Source organism: Temnothorax nylanderi, unplaced genomic scaffold (genome assembly GCF_030848795.1).
Source record: "Temnothorax nylanderi isolate EJ_2023f unplaced genomic scaffold, tnyl_v1.0 TNYL_tig0087_pilon, whole genome shotgun sequence".
Lineage (NCBI taxonomy): Eukaryota > Metazoa > Arthropoda > Insecta > Hymenoptera > Formicidae > Temnothorax > Temnothorax nylanderi.
The window spans coordinates 135523-160558 of record NW_027249149.1 but is presented as its reverse complement, the minus strand read 5'-3'; the positions used below and the strand labels follow the sequence as shown (position 1 = coordinate 160558).

The 25036-nt window shown below is 43.8% G+C and overlaps 2 protein-coding genes across 9 annotated transcripts; both read left to right on the top strand.

Annotated features, from left to right (window-relative positions):
* Positions 1-131: 131 nt before the first annotated feature.
* LOC139774760 (guanine nucleotide exchange factor DBS) lies at positions 132-24775 on the top strand. 8 transcript variants are annotated; one of them, XM_071710199.1, is made up of 17 exons: positions 5020-5351; positions 8291-8592; positions 15482-15577; positions 15669-15783; positions 15898-15988; positions 16112-16342; positions 16417-16676; positions 16903-17137; positions 18319-18513; positions 18589-18765; positions 18834-19019; positions 19113-19448; positions 19518-19835; positions 19920-20117; positions 20202-20410; positions 20486-20684; positions 20947-24775. In XM_071710199.1, the coding sequence occupies exons 2-17, from the start codon at positions 8520-8522 to the stop codon at positions 21172-21174; spliced, it is 3147 nt and encodes a 1048-aa protein (XP_071566300.1). In that variant the 5' UTR covers positions 5020-5351; positions 8291-8519; the 3' UTR covers positions 21175-24775. The 8 variants fall into 8 exon arrangements, with proteins under 8 accessions (XP_071566293.1, XP_071566296.1, XP_071566294.1 ...); XM_071710198.1 differs by having other exon boundaries at positions 8266-8592; XM_071710197.1 differs by having other exon boundaries at positions 8144-8592.
* Positions 10815-14209, top strand: LOC139774761 (uncharacterized). Its single transcript, XM_071710201.1, has 3 exons — positions 10815-11703; positions 12345-12474; positions 12687-14209. The coding sequence occupies exons 2-3, from the start codon at positions 12373-12375 to the stop codon at positions 13710-13712; spliced, it is 1128 nt and encodes a 375-aa protein (XP_071566302.1). The 5' UTR covers positions 10815-11703; positions 12345-12372; the 3' UTR covers positions 13713-14209.
* Positions 24776-25036: the final 261 nt, after the last annotated feature.

Here is a 25036-nt window from a genome sequence, read left to right as displayed (position 1 = left end):
TTATATTAATTATATAATTCGTTTCTATTATTCTTCGCGCGACCTTTCTGCGCGTTAATTATTACTCAACCGATCGACGCCCCCTCCTCTTTTAGTCTTTTCCTCTCCCTCGCGGTGGGTGGAGGGTCCAGTCGCGCATGGGGGTCAGGTGGGTTCGCGCCGGTCGGCGGTCGGGTCGCGCAGCACTCGGCGAGCCCACGTCGCGACACCTGCCGCGAGAACGGCGCGGCAGCGCGAGCGATTGCGTCGTTTCGGTTCCGGTGTTTTCCCGAGACCGCACCGCACCGCGGACTCTGCGCCGCGTCGCGTCGCGCCGCAGCAGCAGCGCGGAACGGTACGTCGGGTCGACGGAGCGGGGACGGGAGCAGAGAGCGGCAGACATGCGGCGTACAGCGGGACTAGGTGCGTCAGGGGCCGGGCAGCGTTCGCGCCGTTAACCCGCCCGGGGGGGGGAAAACATCAACGACGACGAGGACGAGGACGAGGACGAGGACGGGAGCGTCGAGCAAGTGCGGGAGACGCGGCGATTCTACGATGTAGTCCCGTCGCGTGATTCTCTGTCCGATTCTATCCGTCTGTCCGTCTGTCCACCTGTCCCCCCGTGTCTCTCTTTCCGATTCTCTCTTTTTCTTTCTTTCTTTCTCTGCCGCCGCCGCCGCCGTCGTCGTCGTCGGCCGGGCCGGTGTCGCGGGCGGTGGACCACCGAGGACGAGGAGATCGCGCGCGTGTCAGTCGCGGGAACGGATCTCGTTGACGTGGGGCCAGGATGGCGAGCTCGCCCACCAGCATCGAGAACCAGATCGACAGCTTCCTGGAGCAGTTCAAGCGCAGCGCCTCCCGGGCGATGGAGGAGACGGCGGCCGCTCATCGCCAGCGCTCCGGCAGCTACAACGCCTGCAGCAGCAGCATCAGCCGCAGCCGCAGCGGCAACCTGGACCTGGAGCTGCTCGAGGCGGGTAAGTCCGTACCTACGTTTCGATCTGATCGCACCTAGGAACGGGGACAGAGCGGCGGGAGGTAACCCGCCACGCGGGCGGGCTTTCAATTTCCTCGCGGGAGAATTGCGCCGCGATAATGTATAATGTAAAACACTGGCGGATCTCCTAGGGGGAGGTTTTTTTTGGGGGGGGAGAGGTTTAACCTCCTGCTTACAAATAAAGGAAATCAATTTTACTGGATCTGTTTTAAAAAATCTAAGAAAAAAAATGCATTGAACGTTAAAGCAGGATCAAAAGTTTCGCCAAGTTCTCGTCGAACCCGAAGGGAAAGCTAAGCGCGATACTAAGAAAAACGATGAAATCAAATAATTTAGGCGAAACCCCTCCCATTATCGACGTCAGGATCCGCTGGCGATATAAATAAATGGGAAACTGGAGAGTGCCCTGTGCTCTCTCTCGAGTAAACTTCTCGCCGCCGCGCCGCGGGCGTAAGATCGCCGGTCGCGATCGCGCGAATCGCGGAAGCGCATAGGCGCATTGTCGGGCGTGCCGTGAGACCCGAGGAGGTAATTCCCTCGAGATCCGCACACCCGGAACGCGCACTTCCCCGCGCGGGGTGCAAGTTAAGTACGCGATTGCGACATCGTCGCGTTGAATCGAATGGATCGAAGAGCTCGATTCGGAGGAAGATCTCCCGCGGCTTTGCGACGCTCGAAACTCCGTCCGCCCGGTGCGACTAATTTGACGTAACCCGACAAATCGTTACTAGGTTGCACGTGCATGTACGTACACGTGTGCGTGTATGTGTGCGTGACCGACAATACTTCGCAGCCCCTGATGTTTGAGTTTTGACGTCATACGCGAAGTGCGAAGGTATGTTGAGCTTCGCTCTTATTTCGATTTATACCTTGCAGACTGCATTTTTCTAGGTTCCACCTTCTCCAAGCTTGCTTTTTGCAACAGTAATTGCATTTATGTGCAAAGAGCGCAAAACGCGAATGCGACAAACGAGAAGATTCAACAGGGTTCTCGGGGTGTCCTCCGCCGTCCTCCTTCTCTCTCTCTCTCTCTCTCTCTTCTCGGTGGTTCGCAGAAATTTAATTACAGCCGGAGTCTGCGGCCGGACGATTCTCCTCTTTTTTGTTTACCCACGGAGGGATGGTTGAAGTGGGCGGCCGATTAAATCCTCGATTCGAGTCCGCCGGCAGACGGGACGGCCGTGCTTCATTTATTTGCGTACCGCGTGTGTGACGTCGAGTGGAGACGGTTTTCGACGGATGTGGGAAGCTCGGCGTGTGTACGAGTTCGCGACCGGGTCCTCCGTGATTCTGTCCCTCAAATCGCGCGTGACGCGTATCGATCCCCGTGTACCTATTATCGCTCGGGAGGGTTCCTCGAACGCGCCAAAACGCCGTCGTCGAAGAGATCGAGGCGTATTCCGCGAGGATCCATTCTTCCAACGATAATCGAGACCACCTCGAGAAAAGTATCCGCACACCGCACAGAGAAAAGGAATATTCTTGATTTGAAGATGTCTTTAATTTCAGCGTGCTGGAAATCTTGAAATGAGATTATATTGCGTTAAACGAAGAGAACTTGGTTAAATGAAGTCATTATATAGTTTAACCAAGAAAAAAATGTTGAAATAAAAAACTGAAATTCTTATAAGAAGATTATAGTTATCTCTTGCTTACATACAAAACAATCTAGATCTTATAAGAATTTCAACTTTTTATTTCAACATTTTTTTCTTGGTTGAACTATATAAAGACTTCATTCAAGCATGTTTAACGCAACGTAATCTTATTTCAAGATTTTTACGCTGAGACTAAATATATTTTCAAATAAAGAATTTTTTTTTTTCTCCGTGCGTTCATCGATTTTATCGGCGGTATTCGAGTAATTATTAACCGGGAAGAGAGAGGAATATGCGCGTAAAAAATTGTGATATCGCCTCTTGCTTTTAAACGACGATTAATTCCTCTTGATTTCCTCGCCGATCTCCTCCTCATCGATTCTCGTTATTCCTCCTACACGCCTCCCCGCCTTTCGTTCTCGATTAAGCGGCGACCGATGCACAATGGATCGCGGATTTATTTGCGGAATTCGCATACGGACACGCGCGTTTATTATTGATCTACAAACAATGGGACTCATTTTTTCTTTTATTCGCGTATCGCCGCAATTAATCACGAGAGCGGGACGTTCTGTTAATGATCCATCGATATTTTCTCGCCGTTCTCCTCTCTCTCTTCGAAATAATTACCTTCTCGAATGACGAGTAATCAGCCGCGAGGATTAATTAGCGCGACAAAGTACCTCCCGCGAATTTTTTTTCTCTCCGCGTGCGAATACAGCAGCCGTTTGACAATGACGATAAATCAATTTCCCGTCTGATGGAGCGAGTAATCGAATAACGTCGTCTCGCGAAATATCCTTTGTCGTGTAAACCCTCCGCGATCTCCGTTCGTTTCGATAACTATCTGTAAAGCAGCACCTTATGACGTCAACCGCCTGATCTACGTTTCATGCAAATTCGCTTGGATCTTTGTCTCCGGTCGATGAACTGCGTATAATGCTTATAATATGCTTAATTTAACAACGGCAAATAATTCTCGTAAAATCCAGTTTTAAGTCGCGACAGTTATCAAACTTTAATTTTAATTATTGGAAATATAATTATCAATCAGTTTTAATTTATACATGTCTGTACGTGTGTGTTAATTTATATTCTATAAAATTCTATGACATATAAATGCTTTCTTAGAAAAATGTTAAAGATAGTGTATCTTCAGCTACGTCGCCGTCTTCTTCTTCTTCTTCCCCAATATATTCAAGAAATTACATTGCTTCGTACTTATTTAACTTTTCATGAAACGAATAAATTACGTACCATGGCACGCGAGACTTTATTCCCCATTATTCACCGCTTATTACTCATACCCGAATCAATCATTCCGTATCGCACGATAATCTTTTTCCCGCGTGGTAATCCGAGGACAGGTACACACGAGGTAATCTGTTCGTATTCAAGTAGCGTCGGGAGTGTCGGGACACGCGGCGGAAGAAAGGTGCGAAACCTCTCGTAAGTCCCTTCCTGAATGAATTAATTATTGGCCCGCGTTTCGCGGGAGCAGGTCGGGAAAGGATCTCAACTCGTGCATACGCCGTGATATCGCCCCGACTTTGACAGAGCGGGAGACACGCCGCGAGTCACGTGCGCCCATCCCCACCACGTCGATGCGGCTCGCTCGCCATTGGTGACCCTCCTCAGTACCTTGCCTCCCCCGCCGATCAGGATCGTAGCTAGGGGACAGGCGTAGCTCGTGAATGGGCGCGAAGTTCGCTTCTTCGGCGAGTTCGCTGGGATTAAACTTGCAAACTACGGAGAATTAACAGACTCCGGTCGCGAAGAACTTGACGTGGCGGAAAGCGTAATGGCGCTGCGACGCTGTCGCGCGACTAATTATGCCACTCCAATTGACGTAGTCGAAAGTAATCCCTGTCTCGCGATCTCGGGCGTTTTCCAGAGAGAAAATGGAAATGGACGCCGCAATTAGCGGTCGAGCCAAGAGTTTATCTGTTCGCGAGACGTTGCATTTACGTATGTTCCTTTCTGAAAAGCACTCCCTATCAACCTCTATCTAGATAGAACATAAAACCCACAATGACATCATGATGACATGTCCAAGTAACTTTTAAATGATGAATAAAGTCACGATAACGTCACCATGATGTCATGAGTTTTACGTTCTACCTGGGCATCGAGAGCACGGGCGCCGAGGGTCGACCAGGTCGCCCCTACGGCGACGCCGCGTTATGGCGCCGTCGCATCGCGACGCACCGGTGGAACCTCCCGGAACCGCGGCTTTCCGTACGTCCGTCCATCCGTCCGCGACGATGACGCATCTCCGAGCTACGTTCTTGCATTTCCTCATTTTCGCGTGAGGAAGCGTATCGCGCTTCAATTAAAAGCACCTCTCAGGCCCGTAACCACGCGTCAAGTGCGGTGGGTGCATCGCGGTCGCGGCGGGGAGTCGCCGGAGGTGACGGCGGCGGCGACGGCGGCGGCGACGGCGGCGGCGGCGGTTCTATCGATCACACGCGGAGCGTCAACGGGCGTGTGCGTGTGCGACGCGCTGCTCCGCATGCGGGATCCCCGAGTACGCGAGTTCCGTCCGGTGTGCATGTGCGAGAGCGCGCGCGATAGTGGCCGCGATATACGTGCGCGTCCTTAATTCGCCTGTCAACGTGCATCATCATCGCGATAATCTAACCACCACGTGCGAGTCACTTACTTCCCGAGGGAGAGCCCCGGTCGGCGTAAATAGATCGTCGCGATTCGCGACACCCGGCGCGGCGTTCCGCGCGGATCTCGCGGATCCGCGGAGGACCGATCGTCCGGGAGAGGCGGTGAGTGAGCGATCGCGTCGCGGATTTTAATAACGGTAGCGGATAGATGCATCTGGCAGCGCGCGGGAATTCGTGGGAAAGCGTGTTGCTGAGTCCTGAACTTATGACGCTTGATGGGTAAATTAGAGGCGAGATCGTAATCAACGGAAAATATGCGGGAAAGGGTTCCCACACGTCGCGCAATTACCGGCGAGCTTCTTTTATGCAATACATCATCCGGGAATGTCATAACAGTAGATCAACCGGCAACCCTGAGACGCCGGTTAGAGGAGTTGCGCTTTACTGATGGTTTCAAAGGTTTATATAAAGCGACTCCGAATTTCAATCTCTGTACAGTACAGCCAGCATATCAGAGTTCATTAAAAATGAGCAATATTAACGTTATCCAATTTCAATGATATTACGAATTTATACCTGGAAAGTTTCTTGAACTGTGTCGAGTTTCAAGACGTAATTCTAATCACGAGGTGTATTTTCCTCTTCAATCGAAACCCGTTTTAAAATCTGCCCGAGGCGACACTGGTACCGACGTCCGTCGACGGTGAAACGAGCTGTAGCGTCGGTAGTAAATTCGTTCCGCCAAGGTATTGACCACCGAACATCGTTTCATGGCTGATAACACCACGGCTTATCAACGAAGCCGGTCATATAGAGAACGAAAAGTCCCAGAGAGACTCGAGAGTAAGAAAAGAGAGACAGAGAAAGAATGAGAAGCGCGACGTGAACGAATCTAAATCTAGATGAATGTACGCTCGTTAAATTTGCGCGATTGCTGCCGGCTGCGACAAATTATTCGCCAGAGTAATAATCCTTTACGAAGCGAACCGACCGACAAGTCTCCCGAGCGCGATAAAAGTTAACCGGCGAAATCTCGCGGGTGTGATAATAAGTGGAAATGCCGCGGGCGCGATAAAAGGATGGGCGGAAATGTCGTCCGCCGCGTGTATATTTCACACTTTAGAACACACACTCTTGTTCGTTAACGCTATATCGCGTACTCTAATATTTCTCAATTCTCAACTCTGCAGATGTTTCTTCGAAAATATCCCGCACGAATCGTCATAAATCTCCACAGATTAAACCATAAATCGCTTAAGAATTATAATCTAAGTCGGGATGTTGCACGGTAATTTTCAAATAGCAATATCTTACGGTTAAAATAAATCAATTGGCATTAGTAGTTTGCTAAAGCGAATAAATGTACATAAATTCACGTGAATAACATTATTAGGCACAAAAGATTCAGCCCAACCGTATATTGGCACATTTTGATTGACATCATAATCGGTAATGACTCTCTTAATATAAATTGACATTTCCTAACAATATACTAATTAGACATAAAATCCTGACAGTAAATTTCATCAATATCCATTCATATAATAATTAGACGTAAAATCCCGTCCGAAAATTTCATCAATATCCATTTATTCTTTGTTTTACGCATATCGATTGCTATTTATCTTAAAGCAATATCTCAAATTACTAAATTTATTACTAATAAATCTAAATTTAATGCCAACGTCGATAATTAATTTGATACCGTGTTACTTTTTTCACGATCGTTCTGCACAACAAAGAGTTGCGGAGGCGTCCCTTCGCGGAAGGGTTGCTGGACGTGTACGCGAGTACACGTTGGTATCGATCAAAAAGAACCCCCGTGCAACTTTGATGAGGCTCTCCCGTATAGCGCATACTTATAGCGCGTGCAATCGTGTGCAACGTGACCGGCGCATCCTCGTGGCAAACTGTCGAGCGTATATAAAAACGACGAGGCCGTTCGTCTCCGTGTCGGGACCCGGTAGATGTAACTGACTGTAAATAGAACGGCGATAGACTGCTCTATTGTTTTATTAGCGGCGCCGAGAGAAATCTCGCGCACGTCGCACCGCAATGAGATATTAATCTTGGAGTAACACGCAGATATAATTGATCGCGCAAAAAATAACGACCCCGCAATTGCACTCGTCTTCGTGTCTGTCGAGTCAATCAAGTACGAGAATCTAAATCATTAGTATTTTAAATGGATGACTGGTGTTATCTTGACACGAGTGAGGTCGATTTGTAAAACGGTATTTGTGCTATCTATATTTTAATTCTTCTGACAGAAACAAAGTTATTTCGTGATAACAAAATCCTCCGATATTTTTTAGTCTTTAAAATCACGACGCGTCTCGAGGACGTTCGACAACGTTGCTAAGTTTCCGCGATGTCTGAGCGAAAAGGATAAAATAATGTACATGTAACATGCCGATTGACGTAAACTATGCGTCAGCTGACAATGTTCGACCGGTGTACAGAGTGGGCCGAGAAAAATCGAGACGTCGCGTCGCCGACCGACGTCTCAAATGGAAAGGTGTCTTTTCATTCAGGGAAGGGGAATTCTCGCGCTCCGCCAGATTTGAGAATGCCTGTAGGAGAGTCCTCAGCCTACTTGCATAGCGCCGATCAGAATAGCCCGATATTATCGCGCAACGTTTAATTACGACGCGGCGATAACTTCCCGCCAGCGAACTTCTGCCGCCCGTCGACCGTCAGTTTTGCTTGCAGTATCGTGTACCAATTTTCGTTGCATAACGTCAGAAGCGACCGCGATGTACAGAGAGTGGCTCAAAGCGCTGCCTCGGCGCTTTCACGCTAAAATTACGAGGCATAAATTCCGATCGCTGCAACCTCGAGATCCTTTATACGTTATTTCTCTTTTTCTATCGTATATATACTTAATATCGACGGAATTTAGATCGGAAACTATTACATATTGATTGCAGCGCTTCGACAAATTGAAATAACAGAATTGAGACCGCAATTTCCTCCGCGCCGGCGAGGAAGCCAAATACCGTCCAAGAATTTTCTCCAATCTGCTGTATCTACAAAACACTCTGTACGCCGTGATTCGCGACGTTTTGCCGTACAGTGCTGTTATAATAGTGCTTCGGCAGCCTCGCCGCGGTCTCGTGTCGTGCAACGTGTTCAAGACGCGAGGACAAAAGTCCGGACCGTTGAAGTGGACTTAGCGATTTAAGTCGCCTTGTGAAACGTGCGGTAGCCTCTGGTCGATGATTCTCCGCGTCGTGGCAGAGCGTTGATTGTACAGCGCCGGGGCTCTATTGTACAAGTTGCAGCGTTCCGTGACAATACGATAAGTATCGGACCGCCAGGCAAGCCAAGATGATTCTCCGCCGAAAGTCGCCGCATACCTGCAACTGTCCCTGCCATCAACACTGCTCGACCAAATGCACAGGTTTGACTCGCACTGCTCGTACGACGTATATCGTTCGCGCGGCGTAGAAACTCGTTCTCACAACAAATGGAGCATCATTCAAGTATAAACTTGTCGTCGGCTTTGTCTTCGACATACTATTCATTTAACGTCGTTTTCTCTTATTTTACGTGTGGTCTCCATCATTTCTTGAAATCTGTTAACAGAATAAATAATTAATAATGATACTTAATAGAGTACATGCATGTATACGAGCAAAAAAATAATGCATCAGGCTTTATTTTCTCGCAAAGATTGTAAATTGTTCGATTGTTCATGAGGTGATGTCTAGTTTTCGATAGCAACGATTGCACGAAACGTATATCTGGAAAATAACTATCTTTCCTTATCGGGAAGTGCAAATGGGTATTTATACAAATGCTTTCAGGCTCGCCGTATCTAAAGCGAGCGTCTTGTTTTTCGTGACGTATAGAGAAACGAAATTCGCGCGGCTTTTAAGCGCGGAACCGAGAACCCGAGATTGTTCCCGACACGCTCGCGATAAGAGACGCTATCGCGACTCGCTCCCGCGGTTTCCGCGCGACCTTGGGCGGGCAGGGAGAGCTCGAGACCTCTCTGTTGTGAACCCATATATGTATACGAATAGAAAATAATGCATCCAGGCTTTATTTTCTCTATCGCAAAGGTTGTAAATTATTCGAAACTGTTCATGAGTTGTTGGTAGTTCATGAGTGGTTTAGTTGTTGAAGGCAACGATAGTACGAAACGTGTCCCGATAAGGAAAAAAATGGCTTTATCTTTCCTTATCGGGAAGTGCAAATACGCGTCTCAGAAACCATGCGAAATATCTTTAATTTTTCGGAACAAAGAGGAAATCGACGAGACAAAGGATAGATCCGTATCCGCGCGAAGCGTGACGTATGTCATGCGAATGTCTGATCGACATTAGGGATGGGATTAATTAAGTTCAATATGTATTTAAAATTCGAATCAAATCCAATAATCAAGTTTCATTTCCTTGGATTCAAATGATATTCGTAAGAAATAATATTTCATACATTGTACTTGCTATAAGTAATCGAATCCCGATTAGTTAGTTTCGAAATTTAGAATGAGTGCCTGCAGGATTCGAAACGTATTTATAAGTGTTTCCATCGTAAAGAATCGAATCTTTTACAATACACAGAAAAAAAAGAATATTCTTGATTTGAAAATATCTTTAGTTTCAACGTGGAAATCTTAAAATGAGATGGTATTGTGTTAAAGTCATTTTATATTATATAGTACGACCAAGAAAAAAAATTAAAATGAAAAGTTGAAATTCTTATTAAGAAGATCATAGATTGTTGCGAATATATGAGTATGTAAGTTTTGATTCGACACTTCTTTTTTTCTGCGTAGTGTTCGAATATGTCATGTTATTATAATGCATAAGTTATCATGTACAATTGTAATAGAGATATTTATACACACACACACATTATGTTTTACACATTAAATTTCTAGTAAAGTACTCGTAAAAGATTCAAACATATTTGATCCAAGTTCGAGTCTACTTGGAAGTAACTTGTTTTTTGAGGTACTTATAGATAGTTCGAACTCATTTCGTTCAGATTCGATTATACTTGATGTAACTTGAACGAGCTTTTATTTTTCAAAGTAATTATAGAGAGTTCGAAACTACGCCAACAGACTCGAACCTACTTATGTAAGGGCCGGTTGTTCTAACCTGTTGGTAAACTAACTAATAGTTAAATCATATATATGTCTTTGTTTTTGTTTCCTTCAAATTAGATAAAGATAGACATATGATTTAACTATTAGTTAGTTTACCAACAGGTTCGAGTCTGTTGGCGTAGTTTCGAACTCTTTATAATTATTTCGGAAAATAAAAGCTCGTTCAAGTATACCTAAAGTATACTTCAAGTATACTTGAATCTGAACGAAATGAGTTCGAACCAGCCCTGAGATACTTAATCCCATCGCTAATTGACGTCGAGACTCGACATTGAAACAACAAGACGAGAGGATCGCGGAATCTCGTCCGTGATTACGTCGTCGAAAGAACTCGTGCCCCGCGTACGGTGTATGCTATTTGGAGCGTGCTCGCCGTCTCGGCGCGCTGCGCATTGTGCATGCATGCGGTCTCCGGGGTGGCGTCCTCCCCTCGCTCGCGCGCCGGGACAGTGTAGAGTCGGGGGGCAGGGGAGGGTGGAGGGGTTGAGCGCCAGGGCTGTATCCGCACCTTGCCGTCAATCAATAATCCGCGCACTTCCGCCTTCGCTTGAAGCGAAATCGGGAGGTTTTTTTTTCCCCTCCGACGACAACGAACGCTGTCGAGGCTCCTCCTCGACGGTCGTGGATACATTGACACCGCGCGCGATATTACTTTCCGAGTAAAAAAACGATTCGATCTCGATATCGGTCGAATTAACGACATTGTCTTGAGATACGAATACTTTTCTTGTTTCGTTAATCTTCTGCGGAATGTATAAAAGATATGCAATTGTAATTATCTGAGCTTTCGCCTCGCGGTTATCTCGAGCAAGTGAAATAATGAGCGTCGAGTCTTACCCATTTTTTTATTCTTATTCTATTCTTTATTAAATTTTTTAGATGCGGGACACCCGTAAGACGCAAAACGCAAACAGCTCGATTATTAACTAAAATGCAAAATAACTAAATTATTAGCAAAATTTCCCTTTTTGACATAAATGAATGATATTCTGGTATTTTATTTTCACGAGAACGGGAGGTCCTATTGCAATTTACCCAAAATTTCCCCGATTAAGGCGAAAAACGTTGTTAAACGTTTTTTGTTACCAAGACAAGTTCGAAGCCGTGATACCTTTTATCGCGGCGCGACAACGGAACGGGAGGCGAGGGGCGCCGTACGCTCGCGGCCGGCCCTGGGTGGGTGCCCCCGCCCCCGTCGCGTGCAACAACGCGAGCTGGACGTTCGCCATATCGTCGGGACTTGTCGAGAGTGCTGGCTGGTGAATTACGGCGCGATACGTTGCTGCGCTCGGCGAGATCGAGCTCGCGTAGGCGCCGTTCCGTCGACCTGACGTTCGTCGAACCTCCGGACGACCCGTTCGAGCCGTGGGGCTCGCGACACCCCGTCGCACCACGGTGAGTAGAACCGTCGACGTAGCGGGCCGTAGGGACGAAAGTTGGTGACCGAGGGGCGCGATCAGCGATTCTCGACCTTAGGGTCGCCGTCCCTCGCTGCTGCACTTTCTGCACTCCCGCGCGACACCTCGGCCCGCCGAATCCGGTTCGCATCCCCTACGGGACGCGCGACACGCGGCCGAGGGAAGCGCATCCGTGGAGTTCTCCTAATTCCATCTCATATACTCTACTCCGATTTCTCTTCCTTGCTCCGGAATCAATTGCACGCACTTGTCACGTCCCGGGTGCAGAAGGTGCAGCTGAACACATGGGCGTCCGTTTCCTTTTAACGCGACTGCACTCTCGCACAACTTTCTGCATTCGGACTATTCGGAGTGAAATAGCAGGTGTAAATTTATTATTTAAACGTTTAAAAAGAGAAAGGAGAAAGAAACAAAGCGCAGAGAGTGCAACTGAAATTAAAAGAAGACTAACGCTTAAAAATTATCAAAATTAAAAACTTGCAAAATATGTATTATCAATCTTGTTTCGGAATTTATTGTCACAGAAACTTACGTGATAATTTACATTGATGTGAACTTATATTGAATAATTGTATTTATTTCATCCGTGTTATAAAATATATTATCTTGTTATGACAGGAAACTATTGTACGAATCGAGATATAACATGGAGCTAGCTAAGGAAAAAGTGAAAGCTAGTACGCAGGCTGCTATTGCTGATAAAAGTAAAGCAACAAAGGAGCCAGAAGTAACGGACGCAGAGAAGAAGGTAAAACTCTAAATCATTATGTTGCACCTATTTTTATATACAATTTGCATTTTTCTTTAAAAAAAAAGTCATATAAAATTTGTTTATACACGTTGAAATTTTAATATAATAACTTACCGATGTACTTTAGATTTAGTAAATTGTGTCGAACAGTTTTCTGTAATCTAAAATTGGCAATTTGCTTGACACGCGTCGATTTATTCTCATTGTAGAAACACGAGGAACGCAAGAGCGTCTCCACCAGCAAGCCAAAGAAGACAGTCGCGAAGATCAAGATGAAGAAAGCTCGGAACGTGGGCGAGACGAGTTACGATCCCACGAAACTGGAGGACAGTCCGGCCCAGGTGCTGGAACGTTTCAAGAGAGGCTGCGAATGCGTCGACGATCAGTGCTTCAAGGACCTAAATCCCGAGGTGGTTTATCGGCACAGGCTAAATATCGCGGAGCTAACTAAGGCCGAGCACGACATGTATTTGATGGGCGTGACAATGGCCTGTCTGACGGATCCCTATCAAACTGCCCGGCACACGGAGCGACGTAGATTACGCGCGCAGTACGTTTATCAGGGCCGCAGGGTGTGCCTGGACGCTTTTCTTTACTTGGAGAACTGCACGCATTATCAGATCAAGCGGATCCGCAAGCATTTGATGACGCACGGCGTGACGCCGCGCGTGCACGGCAATCACGGCAAGGTGCCGCACAACACGTTCTCGCTGGACATATATAAGATCGCGACGGAGTTCCTGAAGAACTTCATCGAGGTGCAGGAGACGAAGCAGAAGACCAAGCTCGCCAAGAACGCGCCGTTGCACCTGCCGCCGGACGTCACGCGGAAAACGGTTCACGATCTGTACACGCAGTACTGCAAGAAAGTGTCGCCCAACGTCAAGAACATGGGCTACTCGACGTTTCGGCGCTTCATGAAGGTGCAGTTCCCGCAGGTGAAGTTCGCCAAACTCGAGTTCGTCGTGAGAAATCAGAGCGCGCAGAATCACTGCACGGCCGAGCCTGACGCGAGGGACGATACGGGCCAACGGAAATCGCCCAAGTCGGACCTGGAGGCGAAGGGTGGCACGATACTGCCGTTGGTGATAACCGGCGATCTAGGACAGAGCGAGACCTACGTGCTGACGCCTATCAGAAAATTGCAGGACTGCACCGTGAGTTATCAGGTCACTACGCGCGGGCTGGTAGTTAACAGTCCTGCTATCACCCTGTCGAAAACGAAAGCGGTGTAACGTGGAAGACTGTGAAAACAAAATGTGAAAATAGTTTTGTACATATTATATGCATGTATACAATGATGTGATATATGCCTGCTCTGTGAGGCTCTAATCCCTCCCGGGTCTTAAACTGAGAATCTAGTAATATATATAATATGATAAATATATGTACGATAATCCCTTAATATATACGAAATTATATATACACAAGTATATAAACAAGAACGTAACTTATGCCTGCATTAAATACAGTTTTGTTAAAATATACCTCTTGTTATATCACTTTATTGAAGACGAGTAAATTACGTTCCATCAAAAACCTGGATGTAACGATAACTGCACGAAATATTCCTACGACCAATAAAAAGCATTTAGCCAAATGTTTATAGATAATATATCCACACAGATAAGACTTATATCGTAATAGAAGCGACGCGAACGTTAATTACATTATATTTGTTAAAAATATATAGTCTATCTTATTTCATGTAATAAAAATTTTTTCTTTGAAACTATGAAGTATAATTTATTTTTTATATGACCCTCCATTACTACCCTCTTGTACGAACAGTTCAATGATCTGACGCCCAAAAGTAAAGGAATTTCAATGTTTCTTCTTCCTTCCGCGAATTCCAGACATGGAAATCAAGTATATAACTATAGTAACAGCTGCAGTGCTTCTCAATTCATGCACAAACGCAAACTCTCCTTACAGTCACTCATTACTAACTACAAATATTATGTACGTATAATTTATACATTTTATTTGTAGCGTGTACGTGTAAAAGCATACATTTGATGCTCATTCCCAGATGAAACAAAATTAATTGAGTTTAAATTAAGATCAATCACAACTGTCAGATAAAATCTAAAATTTGAATATTGCGTAGCACGTCAAATTCTAGTTGCAATTATTATAGAAATCCGATAGTTTCAGAAATGTCAAAAAATACAGACGCGTCAATATGTAATTTATAATTAATCTCGTTCCCTTCCAATGGCCTTCATATCTTGAAGTTCAGTTTCCTATACGAGCAAGTAGGCGTTAAACCGTTGCGAGACTAGATGCTTTCTAGAATATATCGGTAGTTAGAAATTAACTACCTCGTCTTTCGAGATTCTTGGCATAATTAAGGATATAGTCTCCCGTTTGAGAGCCTCTTGGTTTACAGTTATATCAGCAATATTGTGGGTACTGCAGGGAACTGTTTCAGCTCAGTGGCATCAGCAAGGTCATGTGAGTGCAACCTCTGATCAGGTACTCGCATTCAGTACACCAGCGAGACCTGAGCCGTGCATTCACAGTAAACATTGCATAAGAGAGTGCCAACTGGAATTGTTAGGTCACTTGAGTTTTTCACTATAATTGAGCGACAACTGTGATACCTACTGAAGTGCAGTATTCTCTCAAATAATTCGGCATGCGGTTTTTCGATTCTAATTTAAGAAGAAAATACATGGTAAAAATTTTTACCGCTGTGATTACGTTAAACATATTCAGGGGATTTATATTATAAGCGTATACCCCTATGTGTAATAATATCTATATGTTGCAAATATCCAAATACATGAAATAATCAGAGGAAGTAATTTCTAATTAATTTCTAACTGTGTATATGCTCAAGCAATTTTTAAATTTACCACATTTTTTATCAATCTTGATATTTATAGGAAATTTATTACGAATTATTAATTTTGTAAGCACACACACAACGCTGTAAACCTAAAATATATATTCTCAAAAATATTAGTGTAATAACGGAAAGGGTAATATTTGATTCCAGAAGATGTAGAGAGTATGACAGGCGAGATAGAAAATGGAGACTTGGCAGTTCGAGACGTTGCAGACCTTCTCCAAGCACAATATGCTATTATTGCTGGTAAATATTTAATTCTCTAAGCTGCTCTGAGATTTTACTTCTGTCAAGGGATAAGTTTTTAAACAGCCTCTTTCTCGCGCCTTCTTTTTAGGAGGAAAAACGCGAGAGGGATGTCCTATAATCACATTTCCGGACAATGGCAATTTTCATAATTTGACTGATTTGGACTATCAGCGTCTCATGCTGTATCTTACTTCTGTGCCAACGTAAGGATATAGCGTGATTGATTTATGCATAACGTTTCACTTTTTTTCATACTGTACGATTAAATCACCTGAATCAAATTAAATTACATTTGTATTTTAAATTTTTTCACTTAGGTTGCAGGAGGCTGATCTTGGGTTTCATTTGATAATTGACCGGAGAAACGACAAGTGGAATTCAGTGAAAACGGTGCTTCTAAAAATTTCTGTAAGTGCATTCAACGCGTTGCGTAATAATTCATACGCGTTTATCTGTTTAAAAAAAAATATAGAAAATATATAAATTGAGATATAATTGTTCTCATCATAAATTCTTGGCTTTTCTTTCCAGGCATTTTTTCCTGGCTTGGTACACGTCGCGTATGTGCTACGACCAGTCGGATTTTTACAAAAGGCCATCTCGGAAGTGTCGAATAAATTATTCCGGGAGGATTTCAAATTCAGGGTCATATTCTTAGCCAACATCACCGAGCTGCACGAATTCATAGACAAGGAACAGCTCACTGAGCAACTCGGCGGTGATTTGCCGTATTGCCATCACACGTGGATACAGAACAGAATTGTAAATATGTCAAAATGAATTTATACAATACTGGAATTAACTTGTGTAATGAATGTGTTATTCTCTGTGCGCAGAGTTTGGAAAAGTTTTCATCGATGACGCAGGACGTGTCCCTCGCGTTAGACTCTTTCACGCGACGTTTGGCCGAGGTGGAATTTCCTAACAATACTATCGCCACGACAACGCTATTGTCGCAGCAACAAGCTGAATATAACGAGTTAAAGGAAGAGATACTTAGTGCTGCCAGACACGGAGAAGCTCTTTTAGATAGCGTACGGCAGCTAACTGGAAAAGGAACGGCCGACAGATTAGGAAATGTTGCTGCAGTAGAGAGGTAACGTGAAACATTCAATAAATTGAATAATAAAATAACTACTTTTATATAATATTCGTGAATTTCGCAAATCATTCGCGTTTCGCTCGATTTAATTAATTTAGCAAGTAAGAAACTAAAATAACAAATCTATAAATCTATAATAAATCTATAAATTAGAGATATTCTTGGACTATTGTAACATGTCGGATATACTGTAGTTTTTAACGTTCTGATTCAATTTTAGATTACTCGTTCAGTTGGAGGAAACCGAGCGAACCTTCGACTTGTTTTGGTCGCATCATAGCTCACGTTTGAGGCACTGTCTGGCTTTGCGGCAATTTGAACAAGATTTCCGAGAATTGCAAGCGACGTTAGATCAGCATCTAAAGACGGCGGAAGAAATGACGGAAGTCGGCGAGACGCAAGCGAGAGTGGAGCAATTGTTGCACGACACATCGGCATTTCAGCGAATATGCAGAGTACGTGGCGTTTTTTTTTAATTAGTAATTTCTCGACGAGATACTGCAATATAATCGAATTAACGTACTTGATCGTTTTACTGGTAAAATACTTAACGAGAATCTTTGGGAGTTTTGCATTTTCAAATAGCGTATAAAGTTATAAAGATAAAAGTTGTCCCTACAGTATAAAATAGTTGTTTGTTGAAATATAATGTTAAAGACCCATTATATGAAGATAATGTGATTGTACGAAGTCTTAATGAAAGCAATTCAACAACATTGCTAACTTTGGACTTCAGAATGTACACATTGCACTCAAAAAGCACTAAAATGCACTTTTCAAACCAGTATTTTTTTATTAATTATGAAAAACCATTTCTCTTCTTGCGATTTAAAAATTCCGTAACAATAAGATAGAAGTGCAATAATTATATTTGCGAATCGTGATTATGCTAGGAACGAATTTATCACTTAAATATCTGTCATTGTGTTTATATGTACCACGTAAATTCTGGTTTGAACGTGATTATCAGCAGTAAAACATATATATATATATATATATAAACGCACATCATGCACAAATGTTACTTTGCACCGCTTTCCTCATTTTGTCGATAGTCCTATTTGTTGCATACCATGTGGATTTGGGTCTTGGTAAGCAATCCACTTAACAAAATACATGTATTCTGTAATAGAGTTTATACATTTTGAGACACAGTGATTTTGATATATATATTTTAGCATCTACGTATCACGTATATATCTCAATCTTATACTTATCATGTCTTGGAGTCAAATAGAAAGCGTTACGTTTCGACAAGTATTTCCGTAGGCGCTACATGAATTTAAATTTTGATTACACGTTATTTACCGTTTAAGCTAATATATCTTACTTTCGTTTCTCTTACTTCTTTTAGTTGAAATGCACGCATAAGTGTCATCGGAAAACCGGTGGAGATTTGATTCATGTCCGATCACCGGCACGATGAACTTTTGAGAATGTGACTATCATTATGATTTCTCGATCTCTGCATTGCACGCAATATAATAGTATATTTTTTTTCCTTTTACGAGAAGCTTTCTTTCTAGACGATTTAATGAGACTAAGAAACATGCCATGGTTGTGTTCGTAGCACCTTCATTTCATATATCAACATAATCGCGTTGTCGTGCATAAATATAATTATATGTGTTTATAGGGAGACATAGATCGCGCGGAGGAGGTGATATCCGCTGGTCAACAGCTATTGTCCAGCAGGCATCAGTGCCCGGCGGACGTAGTGGAACCCAAATGCGTGGAATTGCAGAGAGTCTGCACCATTCTCAGTCAGAGACTGGAGAGGCGACTGCACATGCTGACCAAGTGCAGGGAACTTATGGAGCGTATAGATAAGGTACGCCCAGTTCGCTTTTCAGATCTACCTGCTCTCCTTTCGATTAAAGAGTAAATCCTTTGTTTAACCGACTAGGCTAACACATGGTGTACGCGAGGGATAGAATTATTAGCGTCGCAGAACAGCACCACGCTACCGGATCAGGCGCTCCAAGAGCTGCAGCAGTTGATCGAAGCCGCGGAGGAATTCCACCATCCCCGATGTATCTTCCAGGATTCCGTGATGCCGGAAACTAAAGCGCTCATCACGCAGGTGCGTATATTTCCGAAATATTTATGATTATCTGAGATGCGTGTCTCGATCCGAAATCTGTCTCGTAGGTTCTGCAAAGGATAGAAGATGTATCCTTGATGTGCGACAAGAGGATAATGGCACTAAAACAGCAGTTGATCAAACCAGCCAGACCAGTACAAACCGTTACTCCAGAACCAGTCAAACCCTTACAATCACTGCCTCAAATCGTAAAGTCTGGCAGAATTCTCAAGAAAGCTAATACCATGCCAAAGGTAAATTTCCTTTCCTGGGTGGTTATGTTAGTTTTATATCATTTTATAAATTTCTGACATCATATATAACTTTTCTACTTATCTTTGTTTAAGATGGAGATGAGTCCTATAGAGGGAGAGTCTTCGTCGCCGGAGAGCGAACCACGAGACGTCGAAGCTTTGCGCTTAAAGCGCGGTCACGTCTTGGCGGAACTCGTGGAAACCGAGCGAATCTACGTCGCCGAACTTGGCTCGATCGTTAAAGGCTACAAGATGGAAATGACGAACGAGGCGATGGCTCATCTGATACCCGCGGCATTAGTTGGCAAAGCGGACGTGTTGTTTGGAAATTTAGAGGATATTTATATTTTTCATGGGGAGACGTTTCTAAGGGACTTGGAGAATTGCATTTCGAACACTGAGCTCGTCGCTTTGTGCTTTGTTCAAAGGGTGAGCGCACAGCACTTGTGTATACATGCTGTTATCTGCTTAAAATCTAATTTTACTTTATATTTTTAGCGCGAGATGTTCTTTAGATTGTACAGTTATTATTGTCAAAACATTCCGCGGTCTGAGAGATTGCGCGAACAGATACAAAGCGAGCCGCAGTTTCTCGCAGCCTGCCAGCAGAAGCTTGGCCACAAGCTGCCGCTCGCCGCATACCTTCTCAAGCCCGTTCAGCGAATTACCAAGTACCAGTTGTTGTTAAAGGATTTGTTAAAGTATAGCGACGAACCTTCGTGCTGTACCGAGTTGCAGGAGGCACTGGATTGCATGCTAGTTGTGTTAAAATGCGTTAATGACAGCATGCATCAAACTGCGATAACGGGTTTTGGAGTAAGCACCTTTATTGGCTTTATTTCTTGATAGAAGATTATGGTTTATTATCTCTTATTATACTTTGTATCTCTGTATTTACAGGGCGATCTAAGTGCACAGGGTGAATTATTGTTACAAGGCTCGTTTAGTGTCTGGAGCAGCAGTAAGCGGGAGCGATTATTGCGACTAAAACCATCTCAACGACATATTTTCTTATACGAGAAGGCACTGATATTTTGTAAGCACAGCAAGCCTCAGGCCCACGACAAAGCCACGTATCATTTTAAGAGATATTTGAAGGTATCTTTCAATCTTAAAATTATCTCTCATTCTATTTAAGCGTAATTATCTAAGCGTTCTATTCATAATTCTATTTAATTGCAGATGTCGCAGATTGGTTTGACGGAATCGGTGAAAGGTGATGCTAAGCGATTCGAGATATGGTTGCAGGGTAGAGCTGAGGTGCACACGATACAAGCGCCGAGCATCGACGTGAAGCAATCCTGGGTACGTCAGATTAAAGGTGTCCTGATGTCCCAGCTAGCCGAACTTAAAGGCAAACAGAATTCGGCTCTTGGAAAATCCAATCACAAGTATGTAATTGTGTTGTTGAAAATTAATAATACTTCTATCCTTGGAATATTTCATTATTTCTGCTTCTTCCAAAGGCCGTTGCGGCAAACTATTTCCTGGGAAGCTCAAGGCAGTATATCGGGCTCTCTGCGAACGTTATCCGTCGACAGCAACAGCGTTATCTCTCACATGACCGATGTGTCGCAGTCCACGGAGGAGGATGTGGCGTGGAGTTCGGAAAACAGCAATACGGATGAGGAAGACGCCTTTGGTGACAATCCGGGACCGGCACCCGTGAGTCTTTCCTTCGTTGCAGAATTCAAGCGCCGAGACTAGATTTTAGACTAGTGTAGAAACTTGAGAAATTTTTACGAACTAGGCCTCAACTTCTGTCGACTTTTCTTTTATTTTTTAAATCAATCTACGAGAATTGGAGACATCCGATGCATGTCTCTTTTTGGCAATGATTTTTATAGTAATTTTATTGTGTTCTTAGCGTTTGAATCCTTTGCAGTATATATCTTGACAGATAAATGCATTTATCTTACGATCATAGGGCGGACGATACGTGGCGTTGGCCGATTATTGCGCGGTGGGACAGTCGGAAGTCACGATGCGCGAGGGTGATACCTTGGAGCTTCTCAAAGTCGGCTGTGCCGGCTGGTGGTTCGTCAAACTGATCGGCAGCGGCGTGGAGGGCTGGGCGCCCGCGGCATACCTCGAACCGATCAGTCGAAAAACGTCACGCAGCTCGCAGTCGGTGAACAGTCAAGAGACCATATGAAACAGGCGACTAACACACTAGAGAACGCGCTAGTGTGTTAGATCTTTGCTCGTCTCCGCAGATCGCCGCAGTCGCGTTGAGGGCCATTCCACCGTTCGGAACGGTAATCTCAAGGATTTTTCTAAGTGGCGGACAATTTTTTGGAAATCTTTTATACAGCATTTTAAACGAGACGATGAGTTGCGTCATTTTGCGTACCTTTCTTATGCAACACGGCGTATACAAGGTTTGTTGAGTGACGCCTTTGCGTTTGCGATACGAGGAACGTTAAGTTGAACAGGATTTTTACGTTTACGGGGATTTTATACTATAAATAATGCTTAACTGATCGCACTGCGGTCGATCGAACGAGTCGTCACAGTTGCATCCAGATTGGGCGAACTCGTTCGCGAGCACGGAACGGCGTTTACTGAATTGTACAAAATGTAGCGTTGAATTAAGCCGGGGTATATACGTGCACGCGCACAATGGATTACGAGACAGTCTCGTATATCGATCGCTACAATTTCTATAATAACGTTGCACATGCTATAAAAGAAGGAGACACGATTCCGATGTTAAATCGCGCGCGTCCTCGCGTTCGGTTACCTGTAACTCGTTATAAGGAGAATCTGCATGAAGAAGTATGTAAGCGTATTCTGTAAATGGTAGTTTCTACTTGCGACCCGAGTAATCAAATATCGGCTGTACGCGATTATTCCAAAGTTTAATATTGTTGTAAGAGAGACAGAGAGAAATGAACGCGTGACACTTTTGTCCATAGCGTTTTGTCGACGACGTCGCGTAACTTCCTTTTGCCGATAAATGATCTTACCTTTGCTCGGTGTGTTTTGCGATGTCGCGAGTAATTTAGACGTCGATCGTCGAACAAACGTTGCCGTTGTCGATCGCGTCAGTTGTGTATCACATTGGCTTAGAGTTCTTAGAACCCTAGTTGCATCGTTCACAACCGAACGTACCGAATAGTACAATTTAGCGCAGTCTTGCGAGCTTCGAGAGTATCCTAAGTGTTTCGTTTTTCCGAGGTCGCTTCCGGAGATTGAAATAATAGAATATTCGCAAAGATAGATCCTCCGAGCCTTCGAAGAAGGGGAGAAAAAAATGTGTGATAAAAGAAATCGAATTAGAACGATGCTTCTGCATACTAATCACTGTAAACACATGCAGAGAAGTGGAGAATGTTTAATTAATATTACGCCATTCTTAGGACGTTAGATATATTGTTGACGAGTCGTTGCGACCAAATAGGCTTGAGACGTTACTATGACTATATGTGAACCATCCGTTTCGGGGGGGGAGTAACGCGGTAATAGGTGGTGGGACGGAGGGGGTCCGAAAGAATCATATACACAACGTGTACACAAATTTTCTAGGAGGCTAAACGGTTAACACCAAGTAACACGCAATATCTGATACCGATAAAATCTTAACGCATAATATACTTTTAGGACTTATACAATAAGCAATCCATAAGTTCTAGCGGATTTCATAACCCACCAATTTCGTAAGTCTCTATTACGATATGACGATGTATAATAGTATCATTTGTACTGAAACGTTTGTACGGATACGGATAACATAATTTAAGGGCGATCACCCCGATCGCTATGATTCTCTCCGATGTCGCATGCGTTTAAATTGTGTCCGCTCCTATGATACGCAAAAAAAGGACATGATTTCGTCGCAGCTTTTATTCATATAGCCTACATGAGTCTCTGCTTTTAGTATTTATAACCAGAGTATTATTAATTATTTGTGTACAGAGTTACTGATATTTATTAGATATTTATTAGATATATTTATTGCGTAGAGATTATTATTTATATCGCGATAAGTTACGGCGATCAGTGGTTTATACTGGCTGCTTCAGACTGATTTACAAACGATGTAACCGTAAACGCTGAAAGCTATTGTATAATTTATGCAATTTTGCGATTGCGTAAACTCTTCGATCAAGTTATACGGGAATTCGTTTCTTCGTCGGGACACACCGCGTTTACGAAACCTTTGCACCTCCGATCGTACAAGCACGGTATTCCTTCTGCGTCAAGTCTGTTACTTTCCACGTCTCCTCGCATCTAGATTTGTAGCTACATCTACGTGTATTCATCCATTTGTACGCCGTCCTTATATATTGACCATAAAATTCCAATCAAACGAGTGACGTTAGTTTAAAACGATGCGTTTCCTCGATCCGCATCCGCTTTGCGTTGCGATATCGAAGGTAACGAACGTGCGGTCCGATTTCGTTTTGCAGGAGCGATTCTATGTAAAAGATAGGAGAAGACAACGGTGGCAGTTCATCTCGAACAAAACAAAGAAAAGCAGCAGTTAATAACGCCGCTCGTCGTTATCGTCCGCGAACGTCTCCGCAAATTGTCACCTCGCCGGAAGTCCGTTCGTGGGCTTGGCGATTCCTCATCTGTGTAAAATCGCGGTTAAAAAGCGACCAAGCCCAAGGGTAATATCTAAACATGCAAGACGCGTTTTTTGTAGAATCTATAAATATACACGTATATACATACATATACACAATACATATATACATATGCATAGACAATAATTATATACCCGCTGTTGAAGGAATACACGACGGTGCGTTCGCGCCGCAATAACGATAATTTCATTGATAAACGACCGAAGAAGCGATACTTCCCTCGGCGACCACCCGGGGCAAATAGAAGCAGGTTTCTGCGAGTGAATCTCTCGCCGTGGACGGAATTGTGTGGCGATATTGATAAATAAAAATCGCGTGAACGCGTATGCGTGTGCAGTCTTTCGGGAAGAGGAAAGAAGAAGAAGAGGAGGAGGAAGAAACGCGGAGGAGTTCGACGTTTCGACCGCGGTTTCCTTTAACGGACGGTTCCTCTCGTCGTTCCTCGTCGGCGCAAAGGGAGGGTGATAGTAAAGTCTATTTTTGCATATAACACGTAACAAAGAGGCTGCCGAAATCTCTTCTATTTGCATTACGTATGTGTTCGCGCGATCATTTCTTCGCCGACTGTAATTAACGGCCGCTGCGTGCGCTTTTCTCTTCTTCTGGATCCGAGGAGCTGTCGGTTTACACTCGGGAAATTCGATCTTTGAGCTTTTCGTTTTTGTTTTTTTCTTTAATCTGCGATTGTAAATCGTGGATAGTTTTTAATTTTAATTCTCGCGGGATTAAAAATCCCGAGGATAATTTCTCGGCTCTCAGAAGCGATATTTTTATACAGGATGCAAAAAAATCGCTCGAGCTTAAATGAAATCGATCAACGCTCGGAATCAATTGTCTATATTTATATCGAATTCTGCGTTACGTAAAAAGCGCAAACGCGAATTCGTTCGATTGGATGAGCTTTTCGTGTTTACGAACGGACAGGCATAAAATGCCGATTACCGAGCAGTGAGAAGCTTTTTTTAATTGTCGCCCGTCTTCGTCTCCGTATCGTCTTTGAAGAAGGGAACGGAACGCCGCGATTTCTATGCGTTCGAGTGTGTCACAGGAGTTTTGTTTCAACTCGTCCCGAGAACTTTGCGTATACAATCTGTTGTCAAAAAACCTGTATGAGTATCTGCAATACTAAAACGGGAACATTAAACGCAAGAATTCGAAACGGAATCTACAGCAAAAGCCTTCAGTTCTCTTAATTGTCATTCTTAATAAACCCTGCCGCTTTCTGAATCTTCGGCTGTTCGTTGAAGAAATGCATGCTCGAGAAGCTAACTAATCATCATCGATATATCTTTATATTCTTATATTCTTCACATTAAATTTGATTATTTATTTTAACAATAAATCTTTGCCGTATCATAAATAAATTTTTCCTTCATAAGAAATTTTGCGAAGAGATATATTACATCTTTTGTGCTTTGCCATGTA